Source organism: Pithys albifrons, chromosome 2 (genome assembly GCF_047495875.1).
Source record: "Pithys albifrons albifrons isolate INPA30051 chromosome 2, PitAlb_v1, whole genome shotgun sequence".
NCBI classification, from domain to species: domain Eukaryota; kingdom Metazoa; phylum Chordata; class Aves; order Passeriformes; family Thamnophilidae; genus Pithys; species Pithys albifrons.
In genome coordinates, this window is record NC_092459.1 from 80,705,058 (window position 1) to 80,717,652 (window position 12,595).

At 38.0% G+C, this 12,595-nt stretch overlaps 1 protein-coding gene across 1 annotated transcript in view; it reads left to right on the forward strand.

The window, feature by feature from the left end:
• The window catches only part of KIF26B (kinesin family member 26B), a 287,900-nt gene that overhangs the window by 179,275 nt on the left and 96,030 nt on the right, over positions 1-12,595 (forward strand). The window contains exon 5 of the mRNA XM_071575037.1: positions 1,955-2,138. Within this exon, the coding sequence (XP_071431138.1) occupies positions 1,955-2,138 (184 nt within the window). The remainder of the gene's footprint in view (positions 1-1,954; positions 2,139-12,595) is intronic.

Consider the following 12,595-nt stretch of genomic DNA (forward strand, 5'->3'; position numbering starts at 1 on the left):
AACAGAGAATTCTGGAGAACCAGTTAGTGACAAGAGGGATAATAGCTCTGCCAGTCAATTCAGAAGACAGCTTTTAGGAAATGTATTTTCACCTAAAGTGAGTCTGTGAGACCAGATGCATGACCACAGTGAATGGAACCACTGCCTGTATTAAAAATTGGACTAATGAGCTTGACCACATGGGTAAATTTTTCACTATGTTTGGCCAACATTTATGTTTTCAATTGCTGCACATAGCACAAGATTTTCCTTGAAATAATTTTACAGTGAAACTAAGGTGTACAGAAGATCTCAATTTAGCATGGACAACTTCACACAAGTATTAGGGATGGACAGCGTGGAAGCTGGTCATTGAGTCCTCTCAAACCATTGAAATCTTGCTAGGAAAAGGAAAAAATTATTTTGACCAACACATTTTGATTATGTTTTCAATGCAAAAGGAAGCAGATGCTTAAAAGAGGACTAGGTTATGAACTGCAGTGTTTAGCACAGAGTGAAGGGAAAGGACAGGAAGGTGGTACAGAAACTTCTAATTCTGTGTCAGGTCAATGAAAACCTCCTAGTGTTTTTCTTTTATTAGAAACTAATCTATCTGAACTGCTTTTCACTTGCCATAGGCTAAAAGAATATATGCTAGTGATGCACACAGCATGCACGCAACCAGCTGACATATGGTAGCTTCATGCCCAGCAGTAATTTGTTCATGTGTGTGAGACACTTGAAACAAACACAAGCTACTTGCATATTAAAATACGTGTGTATATATTTATATATTCAATCTTTTTTCCCTAACTCCTTGGGACAAGTTATTTTTGTAAGTTCAAAATTGGATAATATATACTGGTACCAGTGTAAGGCAGTTAAGGCTTCTTAAAACTTAGGAAGATTTAGAATTATTGGTCTTGACTGTCACACTTCAGCAAAGTGAGGAGAGCTACTGTCAGCAGAGACTACTTTTATATCTATCGTTAGTCCCAATTTGTCTGCCAAACCAAACAACTTGATGTTATATCCATCTCTCCTTTGAGAAGGTGCTTCCATTGACCTGCTCTGTTTAAAGTGGTCATTATACAAAAGGGAAACCATGGGACAGAATGATTAATGTTAACATTATCCAGGGGCAGTGCAGAATGCACAAGTGTTGGACCAAAACAGCTGCAACAAAGACTGACTGTTGAATTATCTCTCAAAATAAAATATTTTGGAAAACAAAAGTACTGAATGTTTCTGTTCCAGAAAAACTTAGCTTTTAATCAAATTCTATACAAACTTCAGCATTATTATCTAAGAATACTGTACTATTAAAAACAGTCTTCAGTGTTTTCCCTGCTTAGTAGTGAATGCAGCTGGAGTTTGTATGATTGTCTCCATCTCATTGCAAACAGCCATATTTTCATTGGTCACCATTTATTCAGTTTTTAAACTGGCTTATATTTTAAGAGGTGATAAAAATTTTAAACAGCTACTGTAAGGCTTCTTATACCTCAGCAAATTCAGAGAGCATGTAATACTAATTAACTTAACAGTCGCTGCTTGCACCTAAACACTGCACAAGTATTCATTTTCTAATCAGAGACTTATGAATGATGCACAATTCTGTGCAAACCATTTGGTGACCAAACTTAATTTTAAAACAGAAATTGCCATATAGCTCATTGATTTAATGGGAGTGTCTGGAGCCTTCTTGCTGGCTGAGTTGTTTCAGCAGATAAGATAGTGATAGAGGCCAGATTCTGACCCCATTTAATGCAGGCTGTAAATGTGGAGCAACTTTGTGAAGTCAATGGTTATAAACTACTAATAACAGGTGAAGAACAAGAATTGTAAGACTGTTGGGATCAATGAAGTCAAAACTGAGAGCCTACACAAATAGTAGCATGATAGAAAAATCCTTTATTTATTCTTGTTGATGAGTTTTAGGATGATTTAGCTTACTCTTGTCTTTTTCCCACAGAGCTGCTCAGAAATTGAACCTGTCTTCCAAAAAGAAGAAGCACAGGCCTTCTGCATCATCTGTTCCTGAATCTCCTCTCTTCTCTACCTGCTTCAGCAGTATCCTTCAGACTTCTCCACCCCCTGCACCACCATGCTTGTTGAGAGCAGTCAGCAAAGTGAAAGACACCCCTGGTTTGGGCAAGGTAGGCCTTGTAAATATCACTGAAACACTTGTTTTCTTTGGGGGAAGATTTTATCCCTGTGCAAAACATTAAGGGAATTGGAAGACTGTCTTTTCCCAATTGGTTTTGGTGCAGTTGGTCCCTGAACATGTATGTAAAAGCCTAATAACTTGAGTTACTGAATGCAAGTGAATTTCTAATGAAGGTGACTTGAACACAGACCTAATTGTGCAGCAATAATAGACCTCAAGACCAGCTTCATTCATGCACCTGCACTGGAGCCACAAAGAGGAGGTAATATCCATTCTGACAGGGTTTGGGAGCATTTTTTCTCTGTTGCTGTGTTTAAATTGCACAGCAGTTGCTTGCTATGGCATATTTTGTGTTCCTGATCCTCTTGCTTTCCAGACTGGTGTCTTGGCTGGACACACTGTAATTTGCTTCTGGCTCATGTTTCCTGGCTTTCTTCCAGTACATATACCTGAACAATCTATATCTATGCTGATATAGATAAATAGTTCTTTTTTTCCTTCTGTCATGTTATTTCCTCCCATTCTGCATAATCATTCCCTCTTAAAATGCAGTTTAGGTGCACAGGATGGAGGCAGTGGAGGAGGTGGCTATGTAGTTTGCTGTTGCTTTGTAGTTTGTTTGAGTGGCCCTTCCTTTTTCCCCGTTAGAGCCAGGCATGTTACATCTGGGAATACAGACATGCAGTTGCTGAGGGCAGCAGTTTGCTTTAATCAAGGTAGTTTCTTATGCAAGCATCTGTGTGCCTGGCTCTTCCATATTCATTGAATACTAAGCAGAGACATTGAATTTGGTGAAAATTTTTGTTTAGAAGAGAAATTGTAATGCATGACTTAGGAATGCTAAGCATAGGGTGAGCTTCAGAATTTTCACTGCTGATTTTGCATCCTCATTTTTTTATATTGTGCAGTTTCAGGGTTTTTTTTCAAAGAACAATGATATTACTTTCATGGCTGGTGTAATGCCTATCTGAAAAGAGCTTTCCTCCACATGGGACTTCCTTCCTTTCCTCTGGCCTAGTAGGTGGGAAGAAATGTAGAAATCTGTCATGATCTTATAAAAGTTTAATAGTGATGCATATTCTGACTCGTGGGGGGAGGAGGAGTAAACTTGAACCTGTTCATTGTTAAATTGCTACAGAGTAGATTTACAATAGAAGCCATCCTTTCAGGAGTCTTACTTTTCTGTGCTTGGGACAGGTTACATCTGAAAAGAAATTCCATTGAATAATGAAGGGTTCATTCCTGAAACAAGGGTCTAATCTTCAAGGTTGAACTGTGTGAACACTTTTCTGGACTATTGGTTTTCACCTGTCTCAAGAAAAGAATCTACACACACACAGACACAAACTTAGCTCTGTCTAAACATTCCAAGCTTGATTTAAGCCTTTCTTGTTCCTCTTATGATGTGTTTCCAGTGGAGAGGGTTTGGGAAACAGTTTTGCAATGTGTCCAAACTGACTAGTGATTTGCTTCTTTATCAAGACCCTGTACCAGAAGAGGTTCCAGGCTTTCCATTTGTGTAAATAAAACTGAACTTTTGCAGCCCAGATCGTGAAGGAGCATATTTCTCATCATTTTACACTTGCCATCCAGAAGCTATCAAAGTACTGATAAATAGCTAAGAGATTTTAACACATGCTTCTTCAAAGTGGTAAACCAAATTAGGTTGTTTCATATAGTTAAAATAGAGAAAAATATTTTCCCCCACATTTTCATTAGCAAAGATATGCCTAACCTGCAGTTTCTGGAAGCCAGTTTCATTTTTCACCTCTTTGGTTTGTTCTAGGAGTCACCCTATAATTATGACCTGAAGCTTTCATCAAAATTTCCCATCAGTTTACCTCTGTAGCACAATTTTCCTTTTAATATGTCAGAAATAGGTGTGATGCACAATACATAAATAACCGTGGGATAACAATATAATTTATCTGACAGACTGGGAAAACTTTAGATGAGGTAATGGAATCTCCAGCTTATTTGCTTTTAATTTTAATTTTTATTTATATGCATTTTGTTAAGTTTGGTTGAGCTATGTTTTGATAGTGTGCCTAAAAACTGTTACTTTTCTCAGTACTTTGTCTCATATAGTGTTTTCTGTAAGGGTATAAATGTATAAACCATGGACCCACGTGGAGTTTACGGGTTTAGGGAAGCTAAATGTTATTTTCAATCACTTAGGGTTTTTTCCTGGTTTGTATTTAAGTAGCATTTTACCAGCAATCTCAGTGTGATAAAACTCTGTTTCACTTTGGGTTTGAGTGGGCTGGGCAATATCTAACATGACAGTCTGTTACTGGAAATTCTGGTTCACTAGAACTGGAAGGATAGACATTGCCAAGGGTTCTGGATTTCTGTGACTGGAGGACAGCTGGGCATGAACTGCGTGGAAGGCGGTCTCAGTGCTCCAGGGCTGTGCACCCTGGCACAGACATTGCGTGTTACTGGCTTGGTGTCAGCCTGAGAGCTGTCAGTTTGCCAGGGGAGGTGGTATCTGAGATGTGAAGGATGGGAAGTTGGGAACTTCAAAGCTTAGACTTTGAGGTTAAATTTCATTTCACAGTTTTCTGAAATGAACTTGCAAGCTAACAGCTGCTATTTTCACTTTTACTAGAAATTTCACAGCTTCTATTTCTCATTGCAAAATTATGACAAAGATTTATTTAAAATCTGTTATGTGTAGGCATATAATTTTTTTTAGTCAAAATAGGAAGATCTGCTTATCAGCAATATATTTAAAAGTTAATTAGCAGCACAGTTAGTATGGATATGGATACAACTGAGGAGTCTAAACTGACAAAGAGAGTTAGAGAGTATGTATTCAGGTTGCATGCTTCATACCTTTTCTTACAAAATGCCTTGCAAATCAAAACTGTACCAGCCTGGACTTTGGAAGATGTATTATTTGAAATCTAAAGTTCAGCTTCACAGAAGCAGAAAGATGATATCAATAATGAAATTGTGGGAATGTATAATCAGCATTTTACTTTGATGTTAGATACACCACTGAGCCTAGCAGTGTTAAAGGAAAATAAAGTAGTAAGGATCAGATTCGCTGGTGCATTCATTTTCAAATAGCCATCCTTCATGGTAAATAAAAGGGTGTGACCATTTTGCAAATATATTAACAGTGGTGGTTCTATGGGTCATAACATATGTATGTGCTTTGAGTTTGTGTTTGCCAGAAGAGTGAGATGATCTTGAGTGGTGGTGTGGTATCTCCCCACTTGCTTCTTGAGAGCAGCCCTTTGGGCTGAATGACAATCCTACTCCATAAGCTGCCAGAGCTTGATCATCACTTTTCCTCTCTCTGCTGAGTTTGAATAATCATATTCTAAGTGGCAGATTGCTTTTACTGAATTCACACGGATTGAGAGTGCTACTGTTCTTAATGGTTGTGATGTTCCCCAAACTCCATAGTTCAGGAAGACACTCCTTAAGTCTTGTTTGTCCTTCCTAACAATAAGTCAAAAACAGAGAAAAAAGTCTTTCTATGCATAAGTAATGAATTATTCCATGCCTGCACTAAGATTAACTACTGTAAGGCCATTCTAGTAAGGTTTGCTTAGATTTGCTTCCCAGTCTTCTTTCCTCCTTTCTCCTTCTGCCGAAAACCCCAAAACTAACCCAATACTTTTGATGAAAATCGGAAGCATTCTTTCTGTGAAGGATGTTATTTTGCTGAATTCCATATTCCACATGAAAAACAGCTGGAATGAAAAATTTTCTGACAGCCTTAATAAATAGGTTTTTTGCAGGTGGCACAGGGTTTAGGATGAATGAATGTGGTTTATGTGCTTTCTCTCATTTATTATTTCTCTGTGTGTAGTCTTATAAACCTCTGTCACTGAGAGGCATTTGTTGTGTTTCCTTATTTATAATTTTTAGATGTGAGTTTTTTTAGTTGGTACTTGTTAATCTCAAAATAAAATAGCAATTCTTGGGCATTTAAATCATCCCTATGCAAAAGGTTTTTACCAGGGAGAAGCAAGTCACCATTGGACTTTTTTCAAGTTTTTTCAACCTATTAAAAAACATGACTGTAATTTGGGATTCTGTTTACTTTTTTTTTCAGCAACAGGACTCCTGTTTGCAAACCCTAACTCTGTTTTGCTAAATTATGAGCAAATTCAGATTAAAAAAACACCCCAAAACCAAACCCTGTTACTGTACAGAGCACTTAAGATCTCACTGTAGGATCTCAAAGACCAGACAGACCAGCAAGAAGAAACAATTAGGTATTATCGGTCATCTTGACAGTGATGTCCTCAACCCATCAACTGTCTAATATTAGATACCCCTTGTCAAGCTGTTGTAGAAGAGAAGATTATTAAAATCTTTGAAGAGGGAATAATAGGCTATGCTGCAGATGCTTCTGAGGAGCCATTGTCAAGTGTGTAGGACAGGATAGGAAGCTGCACAGAGAGGGTTTTTTCAGAGTCTAGTGAGTGAGCAAGAGATGTGGGAGCTGGTCTCCTGGCATAGGGCTGGTATCCACTTTGCCACTGGGAGCTGGTACACACTTCCCTAAGCCCCAGTGAAGTTTCCCACCATAACTGTTTGGTGAGAGAGAGCACATTTTTTGTGGGGAGAGGTGTGATACTCCTCATGTCTTTGGACCACTGATAATTCATGGCCAATCTTATGTCTTTGGCCTTAAAAGGCAGTGGTAGTAAAATTGTTAGTAATCAAAAGATGTCATTATGTCCTACCATCACAGTTTGTATATTGATCATATAGAATGCTGCTGTTTTGATCCAAGTGGCAGTGGCTTTGCAGACTTTTTCCAGGTAGAAAAAGAGATAATGAAGGGAATAGCTAATAGAATAATTTAGACTGGAAAAGACCTTTAAGATCATCAAGTCCAACCGTTAATCTAACATTGCCAAGTCCATCACTAAATCATGCACTGGGATCAGGTGTTGTTAGTGCAATTCAGTTCCATTACAAGGAAATACAAAACCCTCACTACCAACGGAGAGAAGCAACTAAAGGCAATTTTCCTTCTTACTCCACTAGGCCCTTTCAGCTTTAATGTCTCATTCCTTACTTGGTTTAAGGGCATTTCTTTATCCTACAGTAAAAATGTTTTTTCAGATTTTTCTTCATCTTGTTGCTTTTTCTGTTCCTTGTGCTGTTTATTGTTTATATGTACCCTTGCCAAAAATAACAGTGTTGAAAGCTCTAATGCCCAAGCAGTTTGGTTTCTAAATAGATTCACAACTGTCTTTTGTCTGGGACAGAAGTGTATGCCAATACTTTGCATTGACAAAATGCTAGTAATTCAGCTGTCCAGAGCCTTAAAATAGTTTTTGTTGACTTTCCACTAAGGAGGGAAATGATTATTGCACTGGCATTGACATACTTTTATCCAAGCTATATAACAGCGCAGTATGTGTGCTAATAACGAGTAAGTATTACACTGGTTATGGCTTGTATGAATCTTTGTGAAAAGATGTTTTCAATAGCTATGCTAACTCTTTGTTTCAGTGCAGCAGAAGTAAAGAAACATTCTTAAATTTACGTGATTTACAAAGCTGATTTGAAGGGAACGAAATTGGTGCACATCTTGATTAAGTCCAAAAGGTACAGAAAACCTCCTTTTCTGTTATCAGAGTTTGCATTTTGACCTGCTGATTGATGGATGTGAGGATTTTTTTTGGTCAGCATTATGATATACATTAGGCAGGCATTTATGAAAACCTGTGTTATGGTCAGAAAAACCCCCAAACAGAATGTGCAAAATATGTTCTTTATTTCACTTCACTGCCATCAGAGACAATCAAAAGAGGTTCTCTTTCCTCTGTAAAGCAGAGGTCCTCTCTCCTTCATCCTTCAGGTGTATAGGGGGGAAAGTTAACAGTTAGATGACAAATGGAATTTTAAACCCTTTATCACATAAAATTTCTGAGGTGAGAGCTGTTTTTTCCCCCAAAGTTACCATGGCTACTGAAAGGTAGGAGGATGATCCCTTGAGGCATTTAAAGGAGACATATGTGTTCATCTTTGTTGTCAACATGATTGTTGTACAAATTAGTTAGCTCCACTTGGAATGAAATCCAGATGGCCTTTTGCCCTCCAGACAGAGTTGCTCAGAACTGAGATTTTTCTCACGAAATGTACTGTTTGGACCTGGTGGAGGCTTTCATATTCTTTGCATAGATTCCTGCTTGAAGAGATTTTTTGGGAGGAGTTTTAATAACTCAAGCTGCTTTAAGTAAATTATGACATCAATGGAAGCTGGAATTGCTGTAAACAATAATCTCTTACCTTTATCAGTCTTATTTTTTATGAACATTTACTTTTTCTTTCTCTAAAGTAAAGCTTATTCTGAATGTGGAAGTGACAACCCAGGCATACCAGGAGCCTGTCAGATTGCATTTTGGTTGACTGTGAAGTTTAAAGTAAGGCATATTTTAAAGAAATCTCTATGCAGTCATGTTTCCATGATTTAGAGAATAACTGCTGTTCCTTCTCTTGAAGTCCAGAAGCTGGTACTTGAAGTGAGTTAGCGCATATCAACAAGACTGCTAAAGGAAAACCTGTCCCAAACTAAACTTCATACCATGCAAGAGAGAATTGCTGTGTGCAGAAGCAGAGCTGCTTTTCAGCCATAGAATTTAGACAGCTCCTTTAGGAGGGGGAGTTTAGGTCTTGCCCATGCCTATTAATGAACCAGTTAAAGAGCGGTGGGTCCATTTTGACCCACCTGCAAGCTTTTAAAAGCTTAGGAAGTGGCTTCACAGTTCCTGTCCTGACAAGCTGTCTTTCCTGATAATGGGATTCCTAAAGTGAGTTGGCAAGAAGCTGACCCCAGAGAGGGGAATTCACAGCAAGTGAATGCTACTGTAATGGTTTCCTGGAGCATTGCAGATGTAGGCAGGTAAATGGAGGCTTACACCAAGGAACAGGCTCACATCTGCAGTGGGAAATTTAAAGGCAGAATGCTGTTTGTTTTCTTACATCTGACTCCACAAAATGCAACAGTTCTTTATGGCATTAAGAGTGCTCCATTGATGTAGGCACCATGTGGGCAAACATAACACTGAAGTATCTTTCTCTTCTGTTATTTCCTTTGCCTCTGCTGATTTTCCAAAATAAAAACATCTTTCAGGTTAGTAGACATTTTTGTATTCATCAGTGGAGGGGAGGGTCGTGTGAAACCAGCAGCATAAAAAGTGAGATTTTCTGGAGAGTAATTTACAGTCCTTAAATGAAACTCTTTGCTTTGGAGAAAAAAGATCTCTTTCCATAGGTCTTAGACAAAAACTTGTATCCTAATCTGAGTACCAGCTATTGGTGATAGCAAATATGGACAAGAAACTGGTATTCATTAAATTCCTTTTTTGCCTCAGAGAATACAAAACATGGTGTTTCTCGGATGCCTAAAATGGAAGAAAAACTTTCCAGACAATATTAGTATAGATACAATAGAAAGCAGTCCTTTAAACAAAGTACTTTAAGGTACACTGAATACATATGTGCATGATGCAATATAAAGCTCCTACAAATTTATAACACTAATTAATTATCATGTCTAATGGATACATCCAATTCAAGAATTGTTCTCTCTCAGGGCACGCATTTCTGGATTTGAGTTGGAGGTCTCAAGATCTCTTATTTCTTCACCATCATCATCTTCACATGACATACCTTTGGAGCTTCTCTAGGTTTCCTGGACCTTCTGCTTTGACTGCAATGATATCTTATGTTCTTCTAGGTATTTTCCCAAACAAGATGTCCTTACTAAAATCTTCTTCATTGAAAAGACTATTAAACAAAATTTGAAGAATTTTGAAAATAAACATGAGAAAGGGGTTTAGTAACTGTTAACTGCTAATTTTAAAGTGTTAGAAACTATACAGCTATATTATTAAAAATCTATATGCTACAAATCTTAATAATCTTAAGGCATCATCTCCCTTTAGTGACATCTTCCTGTGTGTATTCAGTATTTTACTGATGAGCTTGTGAGCCCTGGAGGTGGCTGCAGGAGATTTCCAGGTGGAACTGAACTGGAGAGAAAAATATATATGAAAAAGACCAAACCTCAACTCATGTTTATAACATTTTTTATTTCTGTGTTACAAGAATCAATCTGTTCTGTGTTCTTTTATAGTACATTTCACCCAGAAAAAGAGCAGCAAAGTCTAGTTTTGTGTTGTTTACCTCTGTCTGTTTTAAAGATTTTTTTCTGTCAACATGGATGGTCAAAAGACAATTAGTTTGCTCAAGTCACTTCAGGCTGGTGATAGCAGGTTTTTATGCTCCTGAGTAGCACACTCTGCATTGCCATATGATTTATGCCCAGCAATCTGTAATTTTTATGCTAGTTGACAGTTTCTTAATTCCAGTCACTTAGTGCCATGAATGACTATAGTTTGTAGGCATCTAGTTAGCTATGGGTCTTATACACAAGGCCCACATGGGTCAATTAATTTGACTATTTTAATTTTGATAGGCTAATGAAGATACAGAAATCTTTACTCTTGCTTACCTTGTAAGTACACATTAAACATATTGTCATGTTGAAATAGTATGACAGCACAGTGGCCACATATTTAAAAGTCTCTCTAACATGGAACATTGTGCAATTTCAAATAACTGGATTTTTTCTAGAATATAAATCCATGGCTTTTAGCACTAATCTCCTCCAAGTTTTTCTGAGCCCTTGTATTTTTATTTACTTTGCTTTCCAATTTATGTTGCACTGCTGGTTGATATTTTGGGGCATTTTGATAGTTCTAGTTAGTCACTTCCACTTCCTTTTTAAGACTTTCAGTAGTACTTGCTGAAATGTCCCTTTCTTTCCTACTGTCTCCCCCATGTGTCTCACCCCATTAAATTAATTTTTAAACTCATGAGGAGAAGGTTGATATAAATCAGGAAAATCGAGATGAAAGAAACTGAAAATTACAAGAGTATTTCTCAGACAATGCTGAGGAAGGAATTTAAATGCTGAATGGTTTTGTATACCTGGGAGCATGGTAAGTTTTCTGAGGTCTTTATGCAAGTAGCAGACAATGTATTTTAAACACTCAGCTGTAGACATTATTACAAATTTTTTTCTCTTTAAAACTTCCTAAAGCTCTTCTCCTCCCAGCCTTTTTCTTTTGTGTTTCACTTCTCTCAGCATGTGTTGGAGAGCAGTGGTGCGGGCAGTATGGTGACACTGCAGGAGGCTCCACGATAACACTGCTATAACATCATGGGCTAATGATTTGTCTGAGCCTCTTGGCTCAACCACAGGGTTATTCTGCTTTCTCTTATCCTACAGGTCTGGTCTTTACCTCATTCCTCTGGTACAACATTGACTTCAGTAGAAAACCAGCTCAGCTGAGCAAGACCCATTGTGAACTGTATTTTAATACTGAGTACCATTAGAATATACCTCCTCTTATTCACTGTCTCCCCCTCTTTTGCCTTTGGTATTCACATCCATTTTGAAGAATACCTCTTTATTGACATCCATTTTTTATGCTTTTAGGAGAAGTATATATCCCCAAGCTTTGAGTCATTATCTCCTTATGTTTTCCTTCACTCTTTAGCACCATGGTGCCTTAGGATGCTAGCTTAGGTGAACTGATCACTATCCTTCTGATGCTCTCGGAGAGGAATGAAGAGAAGTGTTATTTGTATTATGATGGCCTGACATGCCTACCAGATGTTCCTTTCTTTTTCAGTTGATTTCAGAGGCAGCATAGACAACTGCCTTAGAATGAGATATCTGTGTTTTGGCTGGCTCCAGTAAGGTAAAATGAATCTCTCCCTGAGTAGAAACACAGTCCCTGCTTGTGCTCTGCTCTGAACCTTTAATAGAAAACCAGTAATTGTGAGATTATAGTAACAAGGCGCTGCATAAAGTTCTAGGTGCTTTGATCTCTCCTCCAGGTGGAAGTCTGCATCCTCTGCTTTACAGTCTGTGAAACACTGGAGGTTCACTATATGGCACCCAGGTCTAGCTGAGCAGACCTACATGCACTGAACACGTTGCATAAAGCAGCAAGACCAAGCAAGAAAAGGAGCAAGGAGATATTTTCACATTTGGCCTTAGGCAAACCAAAGGAAAGTTGAACTGATCTTCACTGCGCTAAGGACTAGAGATGTTCAGCTGCCCTTCTGTCAGCATGGATCTGTAAAGATGGTCATAATGTGCACCCCTGTTAGATTAGCTCCTCTGGCCCTCAGATGCCCAGATTCCCAATACTCCATAATGTGACCTGTGAATGCCTTCTAGTGAGGATTCCTTCCCAGAAGTGTAGGCAGTGTGGCTTGGAGTTTCATTAGTGGTTCTGGCTTCCTGATACCCAAATGCCATTTAATTTTCCAAAGGTAAAAAGACTTTCTCTATATTTTTGCAGTTAAATTATCTTTCATTGGATTATGAGATACGAAATGCCAGATATGAAAAGTAATACTTCAATGATTCTATTTTTCTTTATGAAAGAA